The sequence below is a fragment of the Suncus etruscus genome, chromosome 11 (assembly GCF_024139225.1).
Source record: "Suncus etruscus isolate mSunEtr1 chromosome 11, mSunEtr1.pri.cur, whole genome shotgun sequence".
NCBI classification, from domain to species: Eukaryota; Metazoa; Chordata; class Mammalia; order Eulipotyphla; family Soricidae; genus Suncus; species Suncus etruscus.
This window is the reverse complement of record NC_064858.1, coordinates 75,938,810-75,965,242: the sequence shown is the minus strand read 5'-3', so window position 1 is coordinate 75,965,242 and position 26,433 is coordinate 75,938,810. Positions and strand designations below refer to the sequence as shown.

Sequence of the window (26,433 nt, the reverse complement as noted above, 5' to 3'; positions counted from 1 at the left end):
AATGTCAGTGGTTTATTGAGACATCCCCACCCCAAATACTAGCAGCCCTCCCCACACTTTGACCAGAAATAAATAAGGTGGCATTCAGAAACCAGTCTGGCTCCCTCCCAGGATGCTCTGGGGAGAGTGGCCTTTTGCTAGCCTAAGGCTGGGATTCTTCTGGTTTCTGAGCAGGATTGGGGAGGAGAACACCCAGACTGCAGGCCACCCTGCTCTGGCCAGACCCTAGGGCAGCCTGTGAGCAGCACTCTGCATTCCCAGCTGAGGCTTGACATATGTCCGTCTTGTTCCAGGGATCTGTCTGGGCCTGCTCTGAGTCCCATCACAGTCCCTGTTGGCATCTCAGTGTGTGGCCTATGGAGCCAGCACTTCTCTCAGCCAGAAGGACCAGCTGTGGGAGGAGAAAGCTTTGTTGTCATATGTTTTCCTCTTTTCTTCCCTGTAGTTTAGAGGCTGAGAAACTGGCCCTTGTCTGATGCTGCTCAGTGGGCAGTCAGCTCCATGGTCTTCTTCCGCTCCTCCCGCTGCTCCTCCCAGTCCTCCTCGGGCTCATATGTGCCCTTCACGATAGCCACACGTTCACTTAGGTTCAGGGAGTTGGGGAAGAGCAGGTAGAAGTAGAGAATGGCGGCCAGGACAGCTCCCACGATGGGCCCCACCCAGAAGACCTGGTGGATTCAAGGCAGCAAGCAGATCAGAGTCCTGTACCCCAGGTTGCAGAGAAAGGTGTGTGGTTTCTACCCCCACCCCCAAGGTCTAGGAGACTTCCAGTCTCCAGTGACAAGGACAAGAGCCAGATACCCATATCCTTAAAGGAGGGCCAGGGATAGCTCTGGGGTTACTACACAGTGCTGTATGCAAACCCAAGTTCCATCACCATTTGGTCTTTGAGCAGAGAGCTGGAAGTGCCCTCCCCCTCCCACAAACTAGAAACCAAAAGAGAAAACATCCTCCAAAGGAGTTAGACAGGTCTCTGTCTCCTCCATGTCCACCTTAAAAGTCAGATGAACCTCCTGAGGGACCTGCAGATTTCCAGGGAGACAAACATAGATTCTCTTTTTCTTTTTTTCTTTTTTTTTTTTGGTTTTTTGGACCCCACCCGTTTGATGCTCAGGGGTTACTCCTGGCTAAGCACTCAGAAATCGCCCCTGGTTTGGGGGGACCATATGGGACGCCGGGGGATCGAACCTCGGTCCTTCCTTGGCTAGCGCTTGCAAGGCAGACACCTTACCTCTAGCGCCACCTCACCGGCCCCATAGATTCTGTTTCTTCACAGAGGGATAGACTCTGGAGAGAGGCTCCCAAGGAAGATGGCCACATTGTCCAGACCCATAGGAAGATGGGTGTTCCCGATGCTTTCAATAAAACACCAGGGAGGATGGACACACAGACTTGCAGAGAAACACAGAACCCTCAGAAACCAACACAGGGTGAAACAGCCTTGCCTAGAGGGACAGGCAAACTGAACCCCAAAATCCAACCAGGACCCTTAGCCCTGGGAGCTCAGTCCATATAATGCCATGGAGATCTAGACCTAATTAAGACAGCTTTGGGCTGCCAAGGGAGGTTTCCAGATCCCCAGGTCAGGGGGTCTGGAAGGGGACTCACCCAGTGAGCTGGACTGAACCGCTTCATGACCACTGCAGGGCCAAAAGAGCGAGCTGGGTTCATGGAGCAGCCAGTGAAGTAAATCTGGGCAGACAGGGAAGTGGTGAGAAGAGCCCATACCTGTACCCACAGATTCACCCAGCCAAGCCTCAGGGCAGCCTCTTGATTCCTCAGTTGCTGGCATGCCCCTTTCCCCAGGCCATTATACTCTATCTTAGTTTGGGTTTGCTTTCTTGTCTCTTCCCTCTCCTTCCCTCCCACCCTTCCCCCCAACTATTCCCTCTCCCTCCCACCATTTCTCTCCCTCCGATTCTCCTTCCTTCCTTCCTTCCTTTCTTCCTTCCTTCCTTTCTTCCTTCCTTCCTTCCTTCCTTCCTTCCTTCCTTCCTTCCTTCCTTCCTTCCTTCCTTTCCTCCCCTCCCTCTCTCCCTCCTTCCTTCCTTCCTTTCCTCCCCTCCCTCTCTCCCTCCTTCCTTCCTTCTTTCCTTTCCTCCCCTCCCTCTCTCCCTCCTTCCTTCCTTCCTCCCTCCCTCCCTTCTTTCCTTCCTTCCTCCTTCCTTCTCTTTCTTTTTCCTTTTTGCTTTTTTTTGGGGGGGGGCCCACATCCAGTGACACTCAGGGGTTACTCCTGGCTGTGCACTCAGAAATCGCTCCTGGCTTGGGGGGCTATATGGCACTGCTCTGGCCTTCCTTCCTTCCTTCCTTCCTTCCTTCCTTCCTTCCTTCCTTCCTTCCTTCCTTCCTTCCTTCCTTTCTTTTTCTTTCTTTCTTTCTTTCTTTCTTTCTTTCTTTCTTTCTTTCTTTCTTTCTTTCTTTCTTTCTTTCTTTCTTTCTTTCTTTCTTTCTTTCTTTCTTTCTTCTTTCCTTCCTTTTTCCTCCCTCTGGCCCCTCTGCCTCCCTCCCTCCCTCCCTTCCTTCCTTCCTCCCACCCTCCCTCCCTCCCTCCCTTCCTTCTTCCCTTCCTTCCTTCCTTCCTTCCTTCCTTCCTTCCTTCCTTCCTTCCTTCCTTCCTTCCTTCCTTCCTTCCTTCCTTTCTTCCTTCCTTCCTTTTCTTATTTCTCTTTCTTTCTAGACCTATGCGCCTCGCTTATCTAGGGAAGTGTATAGCTCCAGAATTTCACCGTCTATCTTTGGGGGGGCGGCAGTGCTCAGGGATTACTCCTGGCTCTGTGCTCAGAAGTCGCTCCTGGCAGGCTCGGGGGACCATATGGGGCTGGGATTTGAACCAGGGTCCACCCTGTGTTGGCCGCGTGCACTGTGCTATTGCTCCGGTCCCTTCGCTGTCTATCTTGAGGGAATCCCCAAACCACAGTCTCATAGCAGCATTGCTCACCCCCACAAGGTGGCCCAGTGTAACGGACAAGCCAATGGACAGGGATGGAGAGCCCACTGGGCTGGTACGGCGAGTGTCAGTGGTTGAGAAGATGCAGAGTGCCAGCTGGAAGGTCAAGATTAGCTCCACCGCCACTGCCTGGCCTGGAGTTATGTTGTTGTTGAGCTGCAAGGAAGAGGGGCTAGGTGAGTAGAACCCCTGCCCACTAGCTCTCAGGCTGGTGAGGGGGCAGGGAATGGGGTATTTGGCTTTCAAGGACATTAAGTTCCCAAGCATCTGGAAAACAAGACTTGTGCCTGCCACGTCAGGGAGGTCACCTGCCAGAGATTGCATCCTCCATTCAGTGCACACAGCTTAGAGCTTGGGCCTAGGGCCAAGGCACAGTTTTCCTGGACACAGTTCTGTCAACAATTACGTCCAGCCCCCACCCCCCACAAGATGGCATTTTACCTCCCTCCTGTGGGCAGCTGCCCAGTTTGCACCCCCAGCTAGCTTCCCGCCCGTGCCTGACCCACTGCCAGTGCCAACCTCAAACCCGTCTCTCCAGTGGGGCTGACTCAGAGCTTGACAATGGCAGAGAAAATCCTCCTCTGTGTTTGACTAATGAGCTTAGTTTTCAGGGGACAGAGGGGTTGAATGTGGGGCTGCGAGAGGGGGAGGCAGAAAAGGGCTGGATCGGGGACAAATAGTCAGCAGAAAGGGAAGGGGTTCACCTATGTGGCTACTGCTTCAATCAATCTCCTCTACACCACTGTGGTGAGGGTTGGCTGTCCCCACCAAATAACAAAGGCCAAAGGGACTTGGAGTGAGTGGCTAGGGCCACTGGGAAGTCAATTAGCACCCCTCTCTGGCTGATGGTCCCATAAAACTACTTCCCAGAGAAAGGAGAAGAGAGATGGGGGTTCAAGAAGAAGATAGCACTCTGAGGTGAGCTGGCAGAAAGGCAGGACATGGTGGACAGAGGAGGTAGGTAAGGACCTGAGAGGCTGACAGGCACAAACCATCCAGGAGATGCACTTTTCTGGCCAAGATGGTGCTGGCCAACTCCGTGGCCTCCAGATGCAGGCGTGGGGGCTTGCTCCCAGCCCTCCCACCCCCAGGTCCCTGTCCTCTTACAGCACCTGGGCACTCACCGCATTGACGGCCAGGTTGCCCCGGGCATTGAGCGGAGCCAGCCCATACAGGATGCCGGCCCCAGCAATGGCACCCACCAGCTGGGCCACCACGTAGAAGACGGCACGGAGCAGCGAGATCTGGTTTCCCACTAGGAGGGCGAGCGTGATGGCGGGGTTGATGTGGCCCCCGCTCACAGGCCCCAGGGCCTGGGCCAGGGTGCCGATGGCCAGGCCGAAAGCCAGAGAGATCTGCAGGATGGTGGGCAGAGCCGAGGGCCACTTGAGGGCCGAGCCGAGGCCGAAGAAGACGAAGATGAGAGTGGCCAGGAACTCGGCGAACACGGCCTTGGCGAAGGCCACGGAGCACACCTCCTTCTTCATGGTGGCCACGGGGCCGGGGCGACGGCGGTGGCCACGGCGGGGGGCCCTCGACCGGGAGGCTGCTGCAGCGGGGTTGGTGCAAGGCTGGCTCCTGGGCGCTGCGCGCGGTGGGGCGCCCACGGCATGGCCAGGGCCCTGCAGGGGCGCGCTATATAGAGGGCGGGCGCCCCGCGGGGGGCCGAGCGCGGGGGGGCAGTGGGCGGCTCCTGCTCCCGGGGCCCAGCGCAGAGCTCTGCGCGGCCCCCCAGCTGGGCAGCCACAGCCCCGCCCGGGACACGTGATCCAGGCGGCGGTGTAGACGGGGCCGGCGGCCGGGGACCCGCGCATGGCGCGCGCTCTGCGCCTCTGCGTTCCCGGGCCAGCGCTCCCCGGGGCGCGATGCCCGTCCGGGCTCCCGCGTCCTACCGTCCTGCGGCCGGCTGCCTGCACGGGGCCTGCCTCGCCGTCGGGGATCCCAGCGCTCTCTGCTCCTCGCGCCCTGCGTCCAGCGCCGCCTGCGCCCGCCGCCCGGGCATCCTGACCTCTCGCAGGCAGGGCCGCGGGGATGTGCTCCCCGGAGCGCGCGCCCCGACACTCACTCACTCACTCACTCACGCCTCGCTCGCTCAGCCCGGCCGGTGGCGGAGGCGGGCGGCGGGCGGCGGGCTGGGCCGTGCGGGGCGGTGCAGTCTCCGCGGGCCTCTCCCGGGCCGGCCAGGCGGGCCTTCGGGGTTGGAGAGATGGGCTTCCTGCCAGCCAGCCACCTGCGATGGGCCAGCTTCGACGCCCAGGAACCCGGCGGCCCCCTCTCTCCTCCTGGGGATCCCTGGGGCTCGCTTGAGGTCCTGCAAGGCCCCAAGGAGGGGGGATTTACTTGGTCCACCAAACTTGGGGTGATGGGGGCACACTAACTGATTCAGTCCTGTTTGGGTCAAGGAGGAGGTTCTGGGAATGGGGGTGGGACGGGACACTAGGGTACCTAAAGGTAGAGGCGACACCATGCCTGTCTTTATATATTTATTGATTGATTGATATTTGGGCCACATCTGGTGACGTTCAGGGGCTACTCCTGGTTATGTGCTCAGAAATCGCTCCTGGCAAGCTTGGGGGATCATATGGGACGTCGGGGATCAAACCGAGGTCCATCCTTCATCGGCCACGTGCAAGGCAAACTTCCTACCGCTGTGCAATCGCTCCAGCCCCTACCACACCTGTCTTGCCCTCTTCAAGCTCCCTGTTCATCTCTTAGATCTCAGGTTTTCCTTTTTTTTTTTTCTCTTCTGAACCCCACATCTTTTTCCTGTCCTCTTACACCCCGCTTTCCCACATCTTTCAGCACCCTTTCATCCTATTACATCCACCTCTTCCTTCTGTGTTCTGCTTCTTTTACACCCCTCTTCCTCTTACACCCGCTCCTCCTGTTCCACCCCACCCTCATCCGACTGCTCCATACCCCATTTCCTCCAGCGTCCATCTCCACCTGCACTTGTCTTCACCTGCACCCTACTTCCTCCAGCACCCTACTTCTTCAGTGCATCTCACTTCCTCCTGCACCCCACTGTCTCCTACTGGGTCTTGTAGCACCATCCCCCCATTCCTTCTGTGTAACCTTACTTACAAGAAAGACCCTCCCAGAAATGGGGAGGTTACAGGTCTTACCTTCTCTTGGACACTGTTCTTCCTCCTGCAGTCTGCTCTTTCTTCTGTACCCCCACCTCTTCCTCTCTATATCCTCTGTCTCCTTTCTTAAACCCCCTCTTGGTCTTGATCTCTCTCCCTATTGCAATCTCTGCCTCTCCTGTCTGTTACCTCAATTCTTTCTTCAAATCGCCTGTTTTTCCTGTCCTTTTGGGTTTTTATCCAATCAGCTTGTCCTTTTTCCTCTTCTTTCTCTTTCTCTCTCCTTTATCTCTTTTTTTTTTTTTTTTTTTTTTTGGTTTTTGGGTCTCACCCGGCAGTGCTCAGGAGTTACTCCTGGCTCCATGCTCAGAAGTCGCTCCTGGCGAGCACGGGGGACCATATGGGACGCCGGGATTCGAACCGATGACCTTTTGCATGAGAGGCAAACACCTTACCTCCATGCTATCTCTCCGGCCCCCTCTCTCCTTTATCTCTATCGTCTCCCACCCCTCCCACTCCTTCTCTATGTACTTTCTTTTCAATTTTCCTGTTTGCCTTCCCTCCTTCCTTTAATAGTCTTAGCCTTAATTTTTCTAGTTATCTCAGTTAATCTCTAGTTATCTCAGTTTCTATCTCAATTTCTCTTTCCTCTGTGACATTTAAGTTATGTGACTTTGTCTTTGTCTTTCCCTATCTCATTTTCTATATATGGCTCTTAGATTTCTTTCCTTCCTTCTTCCCTTCCTTCCTTCTTCCCTTCCTTCCTTCCTTCCTTCTTTCCTTCCTTCCTTCCTTCCTTCCTTCCTTCCTTCCTTCCTTCCTTCCTTCCTTCCTTCCTTCCTTCCTTCCTTCCTTCCTTCCTTCCTTCCTTCCTTCCTTCCTTCCTTCCTTCTTTCCACACCTGGCTATGTGCTCAGAGATCACTGCTGGCAGAGCTCAGGGGACCTTATATGGTGCTGGAGATTGTACCTGGATTAGCTGTGTACAAGGCAAACTCCTTAACCTCTGTACTATTTCTCTAGGCCCTTATGTGGTCTTTTTCCAGTCCACCCAAAGTCAGATGCTCTTCCCTGTTGGATTGGGCCATGTTTTCTTCCAGTTCCCAGCCTCCTCTCTTTGTCCCTTCCCTCTGAGATCCCAGATGCTCTCCACCCCTACCCCTATCATCCCTGTACCCCAACAGAATATGTGTGAAAAGGTAGAAAGAAGGGCATGGAGGGGAAAGCTCCCAGAAAAGAAGAGTCATCTGTCCAAACCTTCCTCCACCCCTCCCAGTAAGTTGCACTCAGGAAACACTTAGCACAGTGCCTGGTACGGGTAGATTTAGGTGAACTTCCTCATTCTGCCACTACAATGTCCTTTGGGACTCTGCCGACTGGTTGGGGGTTCAGAAGAAAACAGGTGTTCCTCAATTAATCTTGAAGGCAGGGCCTAAGGGGTGGGGTCTGAGGAAAGCCAAGGCTCCAGGCTCTGGACTCCTTGAAGCTTAGAGGCCAAAGAAAACAGGACCAAAGAAACCCCACTATTGTTTCTGCTAGGTTCCTGCTGGAGCCGCTCCTTTCTCATGGCTCTCTTCTGAAAGCAGGAGGTCTGTCTGTCCTTTATGTGGTGGTTCTTTACTACCCATGACAGCTGAACCAAGATCTGCAAGTAAGCTTGGGGTTCAGGGGCCTGGTCCTTAGGCAGCAGTGACCCTGAGGAACAGGAGAAGGCCACAGGGAGTGAAGGGAGGGATAGGCCCTTCAAGTGCTATGTGGACTCAGCCTGCACCCCACTCCACCTTTATTCTCCTCCCTCCCCCACTCTCACAAATTCAGTCTTAAACTCTTAAGAGAGAAAAGAACTTGGCAGGGCTCACAGAAGGCTGGGTCACCAGAGGAAGCTCCTACTTCAAGATTTGATCCCAAATTATTTATTTTTATTTTTATTTTTTTGGTTTTTGGGTCACACCCGGCAGCACTCAGGGGTTACTCCTGGCTCTATGCTCAGAAATCGCTCCTGGCAGGCTCAGGGGACCATATGGGATGACAGGATTTGAACCACTGACCTTCTGGTTGCAAGGCAAATGCCTTACCTCCATGCTATCTCTCTGACCCCCTTGATCCCAAATTTTTACAGCTTAAGAACTCTTTGGTCTTTGTGGTGTGTTTAAATTCCAAGTTAACTCTTTGGAAACCCAGAACTTTCCTAGAACTTCATAGTGACAGGTGGGACCCAAGATGAGCCTGGGGTTACTGAAGGAGGCCTTACCTATTAAGGTTACTACTCAGAGGGCAGCTCATTTTGTGTTTTAGGCCCTTTCATTTCTCTGTAACTATCAAGGTCACTTTGTCCCTAGATTTCATCAAGAATTTATTGGCACTGCCATGTTCAGGAACATGGACCTGATCTGGACAGTTCCAAACAAATGCATCCTTAGAACCTTTTTGGGATGGATGATGGGTAGTAGAAAAAATTGAATATCTCAGGAGGGGTTCTGCCTTATATATTCATATAGGGACCTCTGGATTCTCTCTGGGAACTATTGAGGACTGGGGTAGAAATGGCAGATTTACTAATCATTGGTGATGCTCTGCATATCCCTAGGGTTGGGGAAAGTCATTTATTCATTCATTCTACCAGGCACTGTTCATGTGGTCTACTTTTTATACAATTCTCTGTTCAAGCAATACACTGAATAGTTTTACTTCTTTTGTTCACACAGCTCACTGTTCACACAGTCCACTCTTTATGCACTGTTGTCCACACTGTTGTCCATGTGGTCCAGTCCACTATCTAGGCACTAAGGTTGAGCCAGAAGCAAGTAGATATAACTTGGCTTTGTAGAACTTATTATTACAATAAAAGGAGACAGATGCAGGATTTATTTTAGTTACCTAATGCAATGAAATCTGACTGTGCTATGGAAATTTACAGCATGTTAAGGGAACTAGATATACTGGGGGTAGAAGTAGAGGTTTTTTTAAATTTTATTTATTCTCAAAAAAAAACAAAAAAAAGACAAAAACCAAGAAAACAAACAACAAAAAAAAATGAAAAAAATGGAAAAAAAAAAGAAAAAAACAAAACAAAACAAAAAATTTATTTATTCTCACCAGGTATCCCAGACTCGGGTGTCTGCCAGCCAAGATGATCCTGACAACTATTACTGAGGGAGAGACTTCTGGACAGAGGCTGGAAGATGAAGAAAAACAGGGGTGGCCCAACTGTCTTCCATGCCAACTTCCACCCCAGGGGTTAGGAGCCTGGTGGGGTGATGCCTGTGCTAGCATGCCAGGAGAGGTGATGTGATCCAGTGATCCAGATCCAGTGACCTCAAGGGAAAAGACCAGGAAGATGCCTTAGAGGTTAAGGAATACTCAGGGTATCAATCTCCACAGCTGCACTGATAAATGAGTAGGCACTGAGGTATAGAGTTCAGGCCCTCACACTTGCTCTGGAACTTTCCTAATCCACTGAGCCATTTTCTGAGTCCCCAGTGTTTGGCCACAGGTCACTCCCTGTGGCCTTTGCAGCACCATGTAGTGCCTATGGGAGACCAGACCTGCCTGATCTCCCATAGACAAAACCATGAATCGAGTCCGAGCCCCTGGTGCTCTTTAAAAATGAGAAGGGAGGGGCAGCATTTAGAGGGTTTGCCTGGCTGGCAGCTAACCCAGGACAGACCTGGTTCAATTCCAGCATCCCATATGGTCCTCTGAGCCTGCCAGGAGTGATTTCTGAGCACAGAGACGGGAGTAATCCCTGAGTGCCTCCAGGTGTGACCCCAAACCCAAAATAAATAAAAATGAGAAGGGAATGTACAAGTCTTGCTGAGGAAGAGACTTCTGGGCAGAGGCTGGAAGATGAAGAAGAACAGGGGTGGCCCAAGTGTCTTCCATGCCAGCCTCCACCCTAGAGGTTAGGAGCCGGGGTGGGGTGGGGTGGGGTGATGCCATTGGCAGAATGAAGGAGAGGTGATGATGATCTGAGGGTATCCTTGGGGAGGGTGTGACTGGACTGTGAATACCTCTTGAAGGGGGACCCAATAGGCTTTCCACTGGAGCACAGCATGTGTATGAGTGCCAGAACATGGAGAGAGAGGACTGTGGGTGGGCAGGGGAGAGTGAATGAGCAGAGGTCTGCAGGATATGATAAGTATTGAGGTGCTTTGTTATCCAAGCCCTATTGACTCTTGCTGACTTCCCAGTACCAGGTGTTACTTGCTTTCTCTGAGGGCCAACTGGCCCAGTTGGGTCTCAAAAAGCAAGATGTTCCTTGGAACCAAACGGGCAGTGCAATTTGCCAACATAGGTGATGAGCTTTTTTTTTTTTTTTTTTGGGCCACACCCATTTGATGCTCAGGGGTTACTCCTGGCTAAGCACTCAGAAATTGCCCCTGGCTTGGGGAGACCATATGGGATGCCGGGGGATCGAACCGAGGTCCTTCCTTGGCTAGTGCTTGCAAGGCAGACACCTTACCTCTAGTGCCACCTTGCCGGCCCCAATGAGCTTGTTTTTAAGTTGAAATTCCCTGCATCTCCAGGTGCTGGGGATGTGTGGGACCTACCCAGTCTGTCTTCTAGCACCAAGGACTGTGGTAGTGACTGCTCAGTTGTGGAAGAACAGCCCTCCTTAACAGAAGAGCATTTATTAAGTGCATCTACTGTTATACTGTGCTGTGCCTGTGCTATGTGAGACAGATGATGGGAGACAGGAGAATACCATCCAAGAACTAGAAGGAGCTTTTTCTCAATGGAAAAACATTCACAGCTTTAAAATATGAGCGGCACTGAAGCAATACTTGCTGGTGCAACATCATTTGGTATACAGTGAGACTCTAGGAAGGGGTGCTGCTGGAAACCCAGGTCAGTTGCTTCCTCCGCTCTGAAAAGGCCTGCTCTGTGCCCTCTCTGTGTGTCTCTCCACCTGTCTCCTTGCTGCTGCACTCCACTGGTTTGGGGTGTATCTGGTTTCCACCCTCCTCCAAGTCTGATAGATACCATCCCATGTTTTTCCCTCCATGGCCTTACCCATGGTCAGTGGGCTGGGCAGGATAGGGCCTAGCTGTACTTTCTGGAAGGACTCCCTTACTATTGGTCGAGACTTCCCTGACTTTTAACTAAAAAATCATGTGGCTTTGAAGAAGGCCTGTGCTCAAGCTTTGACTCCACTATATATACAGCTGTTTCAGTTAAGATCTGTCTCTCAGCCTCAATTTTTTAATCTGTAAAATGGGAAGAACAGTTTGCTTTGCCTATCTCTCAGCATTAAAAATAATCACTGTCTTGGCAAGGAATGCTTTGAAAGTATATGTGCTCAGGATCATCATCTCCTTAACTTGCTAGAAGTTTCTGGAGAATAGGACTTAAGCTGCCAGCACTTAAACTCTCAGCCCAGAGACTGGACCCCAAAAGAGGTTAGTAGGGGGCCAGAGAGATAGTATGGAGGTAAGGCATTTATTTGTCTTGCATGCAGAAGAACTGTGCTTTGAATCCCAGCATCCAATATTGTCCCCCGAGCCTGCCAGGAGCAATTTCTGAGTGTAGAGCCAGGAGTAATCCCTGAGCGCTGTAGGGTGTGACCCCAAAAAAAAATAAAGCCCAACAAAAAACCCAAAAGAGGTTAGTAGAAATCGGCTCCTTCCCACCCCACCCCTTTGAATACTGCTCTGACCTCTGACCTCTGTGACTTCAACCAGGGCTGTTGAGATGAAAGTATGAGGTACAGTCCAAAAAGTGGGAAAATAGAGAGAAACTCTCAGATTTTTAGAGGGGTCTGTTAGGGCAAAGTGGGCTGGGGTGAGGTACCTGAGACACAGTCAGACTGACCTTTCAACCTCTAGAACAAGCATATGCAGCTTCCAGAGGTCACTTTGCTCTAATTTCCCCCCTTCTCCAGTATTGAGGAAGGTAGTAACCAACTGTGGGAGATTGGAAACATCATTTCTATAATGTCTGTAGAACAGGGATTATGAAAATATGGAAGAGGAACTGCCTCTTACCCCAGAGAGAGCCTTAGTCTGAAAGTCTGGACAGAAAAGACCAGCTGAGAAGCTATGTGCTGTTGAAGATGTTAAGGGGCCAGGCTAGAGACTCTGGTATTGGACATAGGGGTGGGATGGGAGTGAGAAAATGCTTGGTGCTCCTCTGAACAGGCACAGATAAAGTCTTGCAAGCAAGGAAGAAGGTGCACAGGTTGTGGTTCTCAGGTCAGCTATGTAGCAGGTGAGAGAGAACATAGATGGTCTGGGTGGTAGGAGGAAGAAGGGGAAAAAAGCAGGGCATGCCCAGGATTGGAAGAGTGAAGAGGTTGAAAAGAGAGCCAGGCCCAAACTCATCTCTTTCTGTATATAACCTGGGACAAGGATTGCGGGGAGGGGGTGTTCCCAGGACCCTCTTGGATATATTAAAAGGAGCTAAAGAATTCAGGCCCCTTCTGCCTCCTCCCCCCGGGAGAGGTAATAATGAAATGACCCTGATAATGCTTGGTAATGGCATGAGGAATTACGCCTCACACAGCATCTTTTTGTGCATCATCTCACTTAATCCCAGTTAATCTCATCGCAGAGCGATTGCACTAGCCTGGAAATATGCAAGTTTGAGCTGCAGACAGAAACTTGTCTGTTCTGGGTTTCCGCTCCAAAGGTTCTGAAGGTGCAAGGGGTGAGAGCAGGGGAGAGGGCTGAACCTGGGAGTGGAACCGGAACAGATTCTCGACGAGGAGGAGCTGCCTGGGGAGGGGGCTGCTGGGTGGGGTGCCGAGGAAGGGGTGTGGTGCCAGGCTCGGGCTGCTTGCCTAGCCCAGGCAGCTGGAGGTGTGTGCTGGGCCCTCAAGCTACCTTGCACTTGCCACTTGCGAAACCCAGTGTCTCCTTTCAAGAGGTGTCTAGTTGCAAATCTCCCCTTCTCCCCAAACCAAGGCGGAGTTTACAAAGGGCTTTTGTTTTCTCTGCCTAAGTGGAAGGCTAATCTCTGGGTTGGGCCCCCTACCCCGAGAACTCAGCCTCACCCGCTGGGGAAAGGGGGTTGTGTGCAACCATGTGCAGCCTACACTCTCAAACAGATACGAAGGCTACCACACACTCGCGCAGCTCGGCTGCCTCCTTTGGAGGTCTTTGGCACCCTAACCTGGCTTTTCTTTCGGGAGATCTTTTTTCCTCTAGGGGCCACTTCTGAGGGATTATCTCTATCGCCAGAATGGATCCTGGCAAGTCCTAGGGCCCAGTACAGCATGCATGCGCATGCTTTGGGGGAATTTTCCAGGGAAAAGGAGGGCTTGGAAAGGCCCATGTTCTCCAGCCCCTCAAAGTGGCCTCTAGCCCCACCCCTCTTCTTGGAGAGAAAACACCCCAATTGCTTGGGATGTCTGGCATCGAGGACTCATCCACAGCTGGGGAGTGGATTTATTTCTTGTGGGGAAGAAAGGGTCAAGGGAGGGCGAGTGAGAGGTGAGCAGCAGTGAGCTTGTGCTACCTGTGCACTCAAGAGCGATGCTGCCTGCACTGGGTACAAGCGGTTAAGGGGAGATTACTGGGTGGGGGAAACAAACTTTGCAACTCATTAAAACTGACGCCCCATTTCCAGGCCGCCAGACTCCCCAACAAAGAGGGGTCTGTCCACTCCATGTCCCCCATCCTTTTAGTAAGTGCAGGCTCCTTAGGGCCTTCCTCTGCCTGCCACCAGCTCTTGCAAGGGGCCTGAGGGTCCTCGGCAGTCCCGGGACAAGGGACCGGGCTGTGCCAGCCCAGCGAGAGCACCCGGTGGCCGCTGTCCCTAGCCTGGCACAAAGGTCGCAGCTGCGCACGGCTGGCGGCGCTCAAGCCTTGCTTCCGCGCGGCAGGCTCTGCGGCGAGTGCAGCTCCACAGACTGGCGCCGTCGCACCTCGCGCTCCTCCCAGTCGGTGTCGGGCTCCAGCCCCTTCAGCACCGCCAGAAGCTCGGCCAGGTTCTTGTTGGGCGGGAACAGGACGTAGTTATAGAGCAGGGAACCTAGGATGGCGCCGACCAGAGGTCCGATCCAGAAGACCTGGAAGGCAAGCAGAAAGGCTGGTGCCAGAGTTACCAGAAGGCCCCAAGGCTGCCCACTTCTGGCTTGGCAAGCGTTCCAAAGTTCCCCAGGATGCTAAACACTGAGTAATGGCTTGGGGGCAATCTTCCCAGTCACTTCAGAGGCTCCCAACCTCCCCACAATCCCCCTCCCCATACCTACTGCTCAGGGCTTACTCCTGGCTCTGTGATCAGGGATCACTCCTGCTGGGGCTTGGGCGGCCATATGGGATGCTAGAGATTGAACCTGGGTTGGCAAGGCAAACACACTACTCGCTGTACTGTCACTCTGGCACCAGCCCTTTCTTTCTTACACTCACTTCCTTAGGTTTGGCAAAAACTAATAAGAGTTGATACTTGCACAGAACTTAGAATCTAAGGCCTGACACATAGTAAGCACTAGATAAATAGAAAATAATTAGGGTCAGAGCACAGCAGCTATGGCATTTGCTTTGGGATCAATTTCCCCTGCACCCTATATTGTCCCCCAAGTTAGCCAGGAGTGATTCCTAAGCTCAGAGTAAGCCCTGAGTTTAGCCTGGTGTGGCCCCAAAATAACCCCCTCAAAAAAAAAATAGGAAATAGGGGCTGGGAGTGGTGGCGCAGCGGTAGGGCATTTGCCTTGCACATGTCTGACCCAGGATGGACTGCAGTTTGATTCCCCGGCGTCCCATCTGGTCCCCCAAGCCAGGAGCGATTTCTGAGTGCATAGCCAGGAGTAACTCCTGAGTGTCACCAGATGTGGCACAACCCCCCCCCAAGTGGGGAATAATGAAAAGTGTTATCCAGAATAAAAACGAGAGTATTTGTCAACTATTTGAAGGCAGCTTTACCCTAATGCATCCTTCCCCAAAGTCAGTGAGACTAGAACTGGTTCTCTTCTCACTCTCAGATGTGGAAATGAACCCTTTGGCCTCAGATATGAAGGGTCAGTGGGCTAGGAGGTTGTGAAGGTTTTGGGTATAGCTGCAGCTCATCTCTCTTGAGAAAGGCAGGTTCTGGTATTATTACCCAGTGGTCGTCAAACTTGCCGGTGATCACAGCAGGAGCCAGCGAGCGGGCAGGATTCATGGAGCAGCCTGTGTAGTGGATCTGCAATGGAAGCAGGTTGCCAATGGCGGGAAGTGAGAGCAGGCCAGAGGTGAGTGCTGTCTGGGAGCTTCACTCCATAGAGAGTGAAGCTACCCTTCACACAAGACAATGAACTTTGGGCCCTATTTGTTCACCTCATATTCATTTGAGGCTGCAGTGATACTGCTTCAGGGTTTAAATCCACTGAAATGTCTCCATGTGTCTGTCCTTGTGGTAGTTCTGGAGTTTTTAGCATCTATCTCTCTGGGAGTCTTGGTGTTCATCACTCTGTGCTTCTGTCTCCAGGATGATTAGTGCATGTTGTTTTTTTGTTTGTTTATTTAGCCACACCTGGCAATGCTCAGGGGTTACTCCTGGCTCTGCACTCAGGGATAGATCATTTCTGTTGGACTCAGAGGATGATATGGGATACTGAGACTCAAACCTGGGGGGGTCACATGCAAAGCAAGTGCCCTACCCGCTGGACTATCTCTCCAGCCCTGCATGTGTTTCTTTGTGAAAAGTTCTGTGTGTCTGTCCCTTCAGAATGACAGGAACCAGCAACCATGACCTACCCCAAGGAGGTGGCCCAGGGTCACAGAGAGCCCAATGGAGAGGGCAGGGGTGCCCAGGTTGTCTGTGCGGCGTTCATCGGTGGAGGCAAAGATGCAGAGCACCAACTGCAGGGTCAGGAAAAGCTCCACAGTCACCGCCTGGCCTGTTGTTGTGTTGTTGCTGAGCTGGGCAAAGAGGAGAACAATGAGTATTGGGTCCCTCTCCCCACCTACAGTTGAAACTTTGGGAGTGACAGGCTTGGAGTCAGCTCCCCAGATATATTAGCCCAAATTAATGATAACTTCTTCCCTGGCCATGGCCCAAAGTAGGGAAGGATCCCAGATTTCCCTTGGTCATGCATCACAGAGGGGAACTCTAAGTCTATAGCCCATGGGACTTGGGGGCTGAGAATGTGTCCATAGTGTTGAGGCTTGTGATCTATTTCTTGAGGAATAAGAAGGGAAGGAGTTTTTGGGACTAGAGAGATAACACAGCAGGTAAGGTGTTTCCCTGGTGTACAGCTGACCTGAGTTTAATCCCTAGCACTTTATATGGTCCCTTGAATGCTGCCTGGAAAGATCCCTGAGTGCAGAGTTAGGAGTAGAATCTTAGCACAGCTGGGAATGCTCCCTCCCAAAATAACTAATTCCTCTCTCCTCCCTCCAAAAAGAGGGGAAGGGGTTCTGACCACAGTGGGAAGAAAGCTATTGACCAAATGACAGAAAGGCTTTCCTCTCCATTCTAATGTAGGGGCTGGAGAGGTAGTATAGTAGGTAGGGCACTTTCCTTACACACAGCTGCCTTAGGTTTAGTCCCCGACACTGCAAATGATCTCCCCCAAGATGCTCTGAGAGTACCAGGGGTGATCCCTGACTGCCAGGAGTGGCCCAAATATCAGAAAAACAAACAGACAAACTGGTGTAGTTACAAACCTGTGAGCTTTTTTCTTGTGGGCAAAGGACTCTGGAACAAGTCTAGGGACATGAGTTCAGGGAGGCTCCACTGGTCCCTTCTCCTATGACTCTAGCAAACAGCTCTTCCTCTTCCCATTCCCTTCCCCTTATCTGTTCCACATTATGTCTCAGACTTCAACTTTGCAAATTTGGCCCTGCATTTCCTATGAAGGTTGAGGGTGGGGGCATAAAAAGCTCTGTAATGAGATGTCTCCACATCCTGGGGTGTCCACAGTTCCAGTAGACCCTGCCTTGGTTTGCCAGAGCTGTGAGTCTAGCCGAGATGATTTCAAAACAGGGCTGCACCCTGCACTGATTTTGTCATAGGCACTTTTTTTGTACTGGTTTTGACATAGGCACTCTGCCCTCTAGGGCCAGCTAATGCACCAGATGAAGTTGTGATAGTTGTCAGCTCCCATGCTCCTGCAGGTCCTGAAACCCAACTCTGCATCCTACCCATGGGTTGGCACTCGGATCTATCAAGGGTTCAGACCCTAGTTCAGTGTTCGAACCTTGGGGAAAGTAGTGAACAGACCTTTAAAGTCACTGATAAGGGGCTGGAGAGACAGCATGGAGGTAAGGCAAATGCATGCCTTGCATGCAGAAGGTCGGCGGTTCGAATCTCAGCATCCCAGATGGTCCCCTGAGCCTGTGAGGAGCGATTTCTGAGCATAGACCCAGGAGTAACCCTTGAGCGCTGCCGGGTGTGACCAAAACAAAACAAAACAAAATAAAATAAAATAAAAAGAAAGTCACTGATAAGTAGTGATTTACTTCGCTTCAGTCTGTTCTGTAAAATGAGCATGAGACAACAAATTCTCAAGGACCATGTGAAGACTGGCAAAAATCAGGGCAGAAACCCAGTCCTGTTCCTGCTGGGGGGTCTCTGGGATATTCAGGGTGGGATAGGGTATTTTATGTCAAACTGAGCTGGGGCCATCCTAGGCCAGGATCAAATCTGGGATGGCCATGTGCGAGTCAAGCACCCCACACATTGTACTCTCAGGTTCCATCACCTTTCTTGTCTTGTGGGGCTATTGTGAGGGATACTTGCCAAGAATGCCTCCCTCCATACAGTAGATGCTGAACAAGTGTTGGGTTTGTGTCTCTAGAAGGCCCTAGGGACTGGTTCTCTGGAATTTTTCACCGCTCACAGGCACTCTTGTCCTGGGATCATGTCCTCTGCTGAGCTCCAGCCCAGATCCTGTGATACAGGATCAATTTGATAAAAACCTTGGTTCTTCTCTTTATAACAGAATACAAAATTACAACAAATCTGGTCCAGGCCTATACATTCACTGGATTCTAATGAGATGGAGAGTCTCCAGGGTCAGCTGTGTTTGTGTTTCTGGCTCCAGCATTTCTCTCTGCTTCCTGTACTTTTTTCCCTCTCATTCTCTTGTTCTCTCTCTTCCTCTCTTTTTTCTTTCTTGGTTTTTGAGCCACACCTGGCGGCACTCAGGAATAGCTCCTGGCAGGCTCAGGGGACCATATGGAATGCCGGGGATCAAACCCAGTTTTGTCCCGGGTTGTCCACGCCCTATTACTGTGCTATTGCTTCAGCCTTTCTTCTTTTTCTTTCTTTCTTTCTTTCTTTCTTTCTTTCTTTCTTTCTTTCTTTCTTTCTTTCTTTCTTTCTTTCTTTCTTTCTTTCTTTCTTTCTTTCTTCTTCTTCTTTCTTTCTTTCTTCTTTCTTTCCTTCTTCCTTCTTCCTTCTCTCTCTTTCTCTCCCTCCCTCCCTCCCTCCCTTCCTTCCTTCCTTCCTTCCTTCCTTCTTTCTTTTGTTTTGGGTTTATATCTTACCATGTTCGGGCTTACTCCTGGCTCTATAATCTCAGAGGTCACTCTAGTGGGCTCAGGGGACCATATGGAATGCAGGAATAAAACCTGGGTCAACTGCATGTAAGACAAGCACCCTACCTTCTTCTTCTTCTTTTTTTTTTATTTTTTTTATTTTTTGGTTTTAGGGCCACACCCAGTGACGCTCAGGGGATTTTCCTGGCTATGCGCTCAGAAATCGCTCCTGGCTTGGGGGTCCATATGGGACACTGGGGGACCGAACCGTGGTCCGCCCTAGGTTAGCACATGCAAGGTAAACACCCTATTGCTTGTGCTATGGCTCTGGCCCCCTATTTTTTTTTGGGGGGGGGCACACTTGGCGTTGCTCAGGGGTTACTCCTGGCTGACTGCTCAGAAATAGCTCCTGGCAGGCACGGGGGACCATATGGGACACCGGGATTCGAACCAACCACGTTTGGTTCTGGATCGGCTGCTTGCAAGGCAAACGCCGCTGTGCTATCTCTCCGGGCCCCCCTTTTTTGTTTTCCTTTCTACCTTCTTCTGTATTATTATTCCAACCCTCTCCGCCTCCTATTTTCTTCTATCCTCTCCTCATGCAGATCTACTCCCAGATCTGATCCCACCTTTCTACTGTTTGTAAGGTAAACCCCCACCGCCTGCATCAGGCCCTTGGAAGGAACAGAGTTCTCACTACTCACTGCATTGATAGCCAGGTCCCCTCGGATGTCTGCTGGTGTGATCCTATGGAGCAGAGCAGCCCCCGCCACGCCCCCCAGCAGCTGGGCGGCTACATAGAAGGCTGCCCGGAGGAAGGAGACATTGCAGCCCACCAGGCAGGCCACAGTCACAGCAGGGTTGATGTGGGCCCCACTGACGTGGCCCAGAGCCTGAACCAGGGTGCCGATAGCCAGGCCAAAGGCCATGGCAATCTGCAGCACTGAAGGCTGAGACTGTGGCCAATTGAGTGCTGAGCCAAGGCCAAAGAAGACGAAGATCAGTGTGGCCAGGAACTCTGCTAGCACAGCCTTGGAGAAGGCTATAGACCGGAGTTCCCACATGCTCTGGAGCCTTTGGGACTAGCCCAGAGTCTCGGGTGGGCAGCTGGGGTATGCGTTGTCTCTCTCCCTCTCTGGCTCTCTCTCAGGGTCTCTGGGGAGGCTGGGATTTGGGCATTTATAGGATGTGGACACGTGGGGGTAGAGGTGGAGTTCAGGACAAGGCCCCCTCTCTTCTATGGCTGCCTCCTATCCCCACCCCCACTCTAGGTACCCGCATGCCTATCACCCCATCTCAGCCTTCACAGCTGACTAATGTTCCCCATTAGTGGGTTTCTAGATAAGGATTGACGTCCTCTGGATTTCCTCGTTTGTTCCCTCTGTTACCCCAGGACTATGCCCCAAGGCCCCCCTCATTCTAAATGGAAACCTCTGTGGGAGGTTGTGCCAAAGCCCCTCAGATCCAACTGTTGACCAAGATGGTTCCTCACCCCCAAACTGAGACATGTTACCACCATCCCTCCTAGTGATTGGGACCTGACATCTTTTGGTGTCTGAGTGCCAATTGTTTCTTTTTTTCCTTCTTCTCTGTGTGTTTTAGATACTCTTCGTGATGCAGAGCTGCTGGCCCCATCGTGCAGTCTGTGGTGCTTGGGGGTGTGTGATGATAGGCAGCAGACTTGGTGTCTCATTTATACATGGTATGTGTCCTGGCCAATGTCACTTATTAGGGTGTGATTTATATTTGAGGACAATATCCTCAAAGGTATGTTTCTGGGGCCCAGAAACTGTGTCTCCTCCCTGCAGCTCATGTGTCCAGGCACTCTTCAGAGATCCCAGTCCTCAAGAACATAGTGGGTGGATACTTCTGTGGACCTCTGTGCAGGCTCTGGGGGCTGCCACACTGCACAAGAGTGCCTCAGTGCCCCCTCTTCCCAGTGCCCAAGGGACACCCCCTACTGCCATGGTGACTGCAGACAGGGGTCTGCAAGATCCTAAATCTTGTTCAGGCTCTAAGCAGGGCTTCAAGGACCTGCTTCTAGATCTTTCTGGAGCTCTGTTTATGGTCCAGGAATCTAGGAGAGATTGGGGACTATGGGGTGATCCCTTTTTTGCTGCATCATTGGGGAGAAAGAGGCTGGGGAACTGAGTGACAAAGTGGTCTAGGAATTAGGCCAGATTTGGCCTGGAGAATTTTGTTGTTGTTGTTTTTGTTGTTGTCACATCTGGCAGCACTCAGAGGCTACTCCTGGCTCTGTGCTCAGAAATCGCCCCTGGCAGGCTCAGGGACCATATGGGATGCTTGGATTCGAACCACTTTCTGTCCTGTGTTGGTTGTGTGCAAGGCAAATGCATTACCACTGTGCTATTGCTCCCGTCCCTGGCCTGGAGATTGTTACTGTGTGCTGTGCCACCAAGTCTCCCTGGAGTCGGGGATCTTTTTCTGGACAATGGACTAATGTTGTTGGTTCACAGAGGTATTTGGTCATAGACTAAGACCATGAATGTCATACAAACATTATCAGGAATCCAGAACTGTGCTTGAAGGAGGAGGAGAGTAGAAAGAAGGGAGTGTAGGAAGATGACCCAAACACCATGTAAAGCTCCACTAGAGCAGGGATGCTCTTAGTTTTCTGTTAGGGGGTTATTCCTTGCTCTGTACTCAGGAATCTTTCCTGGTAGGGCTTGGGACCGTATGGAGTGCCAGGGATCAAACTGTGGTTATCCACTTGCAAAGCAAGTATCCTACCTCTGTACTATCTCTCTGGCCTCAGAATAGGAATTTTTTATTGTAATTTTCAGAATTTATTATTGATAGCATTTTCAAAGTTATAAAGTTGTTGATGGTTGAGTTTTAGTCCTACAGTGTTCCAACACCCATTCCCTCACCAGTGTACACTTCCTGCCACTAATGTCCCCAGTTTCCATAGACAATCTCTACGGCAGACATTTATTTTCTCTCTCCTCCCACCTCCCCCCTTTTCCTTTTAGGCACTATGATTTGCAATACTGTTACTAAAAAGATATTATGCATATTACTTATCTCCTTTCAGCACCCAAGAACAGGGATTCTTTAATATTTTTTAATCGATTGAGATTCTGTGGGTTATAATACTGTTGAAAAATGAGCAACTATGAGAAAGAATGATTTCTCATGCACATAATTCCTACGCCACATCCACCACGAATGTATTCATCTCCCTCTTTAAGGATTCCAACACCCCTCCCTTTCAAGTTCACCCCCAACTCAGTTGTGTAGATCAGTTGCCTTTGCCCCTTTGTTGCTATTTTGCCCTGTGCATGCAAGCGCACACATCCACACCCACATACCCATGCGCACATGTTTTTTGGGCTACTCTCTGCAATCCTTAGGGGTTACTCCTGACTTTGCACTCAGGAATTATTCTTGGCAGTTCTTGGGATACCATATGGATTCAGGAGCTCAAACCTGGGTCAACTGCATGCAAGGCAAATGATCTAACCTCTGTTCTATTGCTCCAGCCCTTGCTGTATACCTATAAGTTCCACTATGAGAGAGGACATTCTGAATCTCTCTCCTTCTGACTGTCTTCACACAGCATGATATACTCTAGTTCTATCTAGGTTGCTGTAAATAAAACAGGGATTCTTGTGGGATTATTTTCTGATGTACTTTCAGTACCTGACTGTTAGATGCTCAAATATTAGAGGCTCGAATATTGCTTGAATTTTTACTTACAAATAACCCCTACTCTACCCTCACTTCCCAAGAGGAGGCTGAGATGAATCCAAAGTTTCTGGCGGTTTGGGTGGGGAACAAGGACCTAAATGTCCCCTCCAACATGCCCATCTGACTCAAGTACGCAGTGATGCCTGATGTTTCCTGACAAAGCTCTTCCCAGAACTTGTCAGCCCCCTTCTCCTTTATCAGGCAGTACTTTTCTTAAACCCTAGAACTACCCCCTCAATTATCTCTCCTATCTTTAACATTTCAAAGACTCCACAGAGACACACTGGGTAGGGTTTCATTCTATCTTGAGGATGGACTCTGAGAAACTTTCCCAGTCAGTACCTAAAGGCTCTGCCTAGAGGCTCTGTCATATTTGGGCCTCTCCAGAACTGGTGCTTTCCTCATCCTATCCTTATTTAGCTTCAGGAATCACTTCTGTTAACCTTTGGACATGATCCCCATATCAAAGCAGAATAAGTTCAGGCCTGAGCCTCAATGTGTGCTTATGAAATATCTTCTGCATACCTGGAATGAGCTTCCAAAGCCATGGTGATGCAGTGCACCCTCAATTCAGCCACATTGTATGGTCTCTCTCTCCCCTTTGGTCAAAATGTTCATAATTCTAGGGCCCAGAGAGATAGCACAGCAGTGTTTGCCTTGCAAGCAGCCGATCCAGGACCAAAGGTGGTTGGTTCAAATCCCGGTGTCCCATATGGTCCCCCGTGCCTGCCAGGAGCTATTTCTGAGCAGACAGCCTGGAGTAACCCCTGAGCACCACCGGGTGTGACCCAAAAACTAAAAAAAAAAAAAAAAAAGTTCATAATTCTTAAGCACTATGTTTCCAAGACCCTCATTTCTGGGAAGTCTCTCCCCTAACCTAGTAATGCGAAAATCTCTTATAATCTTAGAAAAGGTGTTGGTTTCTCTTTGCAATCTATTCATGAGCATGTTGTGTGTGTGTTTGTGTGTGCCTGAGGGCATTCAGCCACACAGACATAAGGTTAGCCCTAAAGAATCTAAGAGATCATTAAATCTATGGATCGCATTTTATAAATTAAAATGCAAAGTCTGCAGAGATTGTGACTTGCCCCTATCCTGGTCTGGGCACAAACCTGGAGGCAAAGAAGGTGTCAGTTATGATCAGGGCTCTGTGTGTAATGCTTTTTCTTTGATCTAGGGATGAAGACAGTTTTTCCTTCAAATGAAGTGATAAGATCTGTGCCCCATACATTATTAATCAGAGGTGACAAAAATACTTCTTGTCTACAACACTATGAATGTACTTAAAAACCCTGAACTGGGGGCTGAAATGATAGCACAGTGGTAGGGCATTTGTCTTGCATGCAGCAGATACAAGGGGGACCTGGTTTAATCCTCTGCATCCCATAAGGTCCCCCTAGGCATGAGCGATTTCTGAGCGCATAGCCAGGAGTAACTCCTGAGCATCATTGGGTGTGGCCCCAAAACAAAACAAAACAAACCAACCCTGAACTGTGCACTTAAAATGGTTAAGATGCTAAATATTCCTGATATAGATTTTTTTTTTTGGGCCACACCCGGTAACGCTCAGGGGTTACTCCTGGCTATGTGCTCAGAAGTTGCTCCTGGCTTGGGGGACCATATGGGACACCGGGGGATCGAACCGCGGTCCGTCCAAGGCTAGCGCAGGCAAGGCAGGCACCTTACCTTTAGCGCCACCGCCCGGCCCCCTGATATAGATTTTTACTACAATTGACAATTAATTTAAAAATCCATGAGCTTATTCTTCAAGCCTGTGTTCTCCTTTGAATACATATCTCTCCTGATGTTTCTTTACTTGACTATTTCCACTCTGGAGAAGCTTATATTTTCTTTTCTTTTCTTTTTTTTTTTTTTTCGGACCACACCCATTTGATGCTCAGGGGTTACTCCTGGCTAAGTGCTCAGAAATCGCCCCTGGCTTGGGGGGACCATATGGGATGCCGGGGGATCGAACCGTGGTTGAGGTCCTTCCTTGGCTAGCGCTTGCAAGGCAGACACCTTACCTCTAGCGCCACCTCACCGGCCCCATATTTTCTTTCTTTTCTTTTTTTTTTTTTTTGTTTTTGGGCCACACCCAGTGGTGCTCAGGGGTTACTCCTGGCTGTCTGCTCAGAAATAGCTCCTGGCAAGCACCGGGGACCATATGGGACACTAGGATTCGAACCAACCACCTTTGGTCCTGGATCGGCTGATTGCAAGGCAAACGCTGCTGTGCTATCTCTCCGGGCCCTGGCCCCATATTTTCTACTGAACACAAACTTCTCCTTTTCTTTTCCCTCACATCTTTTTTGTTTTGTTTTGTTTTTGGCCACACTCGGTGATGCTCAGGGGTTACTCCTGGCTATGTGCTCAGAAATCACTGACCATATGGAAAGCCAGGAATTGAACACAGGTTCATCCTGGGTCAGCCACGTGCAAGGCAAACGCCCTACCACTGCGCTATAGCTCCAGCCCCTCAAGTTTTAACTATTAACTATTATCATTCCATATTAATTTCAAGGCTGTTTGATCTATACTTTGAAAAATGTCATGTTCTGATTGTAACTCAATCACAAACAACTTTATCTGTTAAAATAAAACTGTAGTATAGAACAACCTTGTAACCAGTGTTTAAATAAAAAGAAAAAAAGTCATGTTCCCTATAGGAACTGCATTGAATCTGTACAATGTATTGGGGAGTATTGCCATTTTTTTTGTTGTTGTTTTGTTTTTGGTCTTTGGGTCACACCCGGCAGCGCTCAGGGGTTACTCCTAGTTCTATGCTCAGAAATTGCTCCTGGCAGGCTCAGGGGACCATATGGGATGCCGGGATTCTAACCACCGTCCTTCTACATGAAAGACAAACACCCTACCTCCGTGCTATCTCTCCAGCCCTGAGTATTGCCATTTTAATGAAGTAAATCCACTTAATTCATGAGTCAATACCATTTTTAAAAGTCATATATACTAGTGTATACAATCATCAAGGAGGAAATTTCAGGCAAAACAGATTAGGTAAAATAATCCTGATATTTTTTTCACATTGCGATTCCAACTTTTTTTATTTTCTCTGCCCCTGCTGGTTCCTACCTTCTTGAACCCTGTTTGGACTTAGAACCCCCTTTGTGTTTTCTAGTCACCCTCTGCCTCCAGAAAAGTGATAACCACCATGTAGATGAACCACCATTGTTTCCTGGGTTTTTTCCAAGCCTTCCTACTCCCCCTGTAAATGTTAATCAGGTTTTATTGTCTCCCACATGACTGGCTCTCACTTGGCCCTTTTCTCAGCAGTAAAGCATATCAGCTCCATCTGCAATGGGGAATCTTTTTTTTTCTGGGGTCTCATAAAATACCTTGACAAGAAGTGTGTAATTGTGCTAATTCTTCAGTGGAAACTATTTGTTTGGCTAATATCCAATTCCTGGTATTTAAAAACTTTTTGTATACAAAATAACCTAATTTAATTTGTAAAATAACAGTGTTACTTTTTTTTTTTTTTTTTGGTCACACCCGGCATCACTCAGGAGTTGTTACTGGCTCTGCACTCAGAAATTGCTCCTGGCAGACATGGGGAACCATATGGGATGCTGGGATTTGAACCATCATCTGTTCAAATCAGCTGCATGCAAGGCAAATGCCCTACCACTGTGCTATCTCTCCGGCCCCACAGTGTTACTTTTTTTTTTTTTTTTTTGGTTTTTGGGCCACATCCGGTAACGCTCAGGGGTTACTCCTGGCTATGTGCTCAGAAGTTGCTCCTGGCTTGGGGGACCATATGGGACACCGGGGATCGAACCGTCCAAGGCTAGCGCAGGCAAGGCAGGCACCTTACCTTTAGCGCCACCGCCCGGTCCCACAGTGTTACTTTTTAAGACATTTTATATAGCTCATTTTTTATAAAGTTGTTGACAATAGAATTTTGGATAAACAGAGTACCAACACCACTCTAAAGAGTTGTTGTTGCTGGGGGCCGGAGAGATAGCATGGAGGTAAGGCATTTGCCTTTCATGCAGAAGGTCATCGGTTCAAATCCCGGCATCCCATATGGTCCCCTGTGCCTGCCAGGAGCAATTTCTGAGCATGGAGCCAGGAATAACCCCTGAGCACTGCCGGGTGGACCCAAAAACAAAAAACAAAAAAAAAAAAAAAAAAAAAAGAGTTGTTGTTGCTGCTATTGTTTTCCTTTGGGGGAGCATACCCTGTGATTCTCAGTTTACTCTTAGCTCTGTGCTTAGAGATCACTCTGGGCAGTTTGGGGTATCATTTGTCCATATGTGGTGTTGGGA

The 26,433-nt window shown here is 50.1% G+C and overlaps 2 protein-coding genes across 2 annotated transcripts; both read right to left on the bottom strand.

Annotated features, from left to right (window-relative positions):
• Positions 1-428: 428 nt before the first annotated feature.
• AQP5 (aquaporin 5) lies at positions 429-4,437 on the bottom strand. Its single transcript, XM_049783585.1, has 4 exons — positions 4,075-4,437; positions 2,942-3,106; positions 1,609-1,692; positions 429-668 (listed from the first exon to the last, which is right to left on the bottom strand). Exons 1-4 carry the CDS (start codon positions 4,435-4,437, stop codon positions 483-485), a joined length of 798 nt encoding a protein of 265 aa, XP_049639542.1. The 3' UTR covers positions 429-482.
• A 9,396-nt stretch (positions 4,438-13,833) lies between these two features.
• AQP2 (aquaporin 2) lies at positions 13,834-19,500 on the bottom strand. Its single transcript, XM_049783587.1, has 4 exons — positions 19,141-19,500; positions 15,710-15,874; positions 15,075-15,155; positions 13,834-14,043 (listed from the first exon to the last, which is right to left on the bottom strand). Exons 1-4 carry the CDS (start codon positions 19,498-19,500, stop codon positions 13,834-13,836), a joined length of 816 nt encoding a protein of 271 aa, XP_049639544.1.
• Between the last annotated feature and the right edge of the window lie 6,933 nt (positions 19,501-26,433).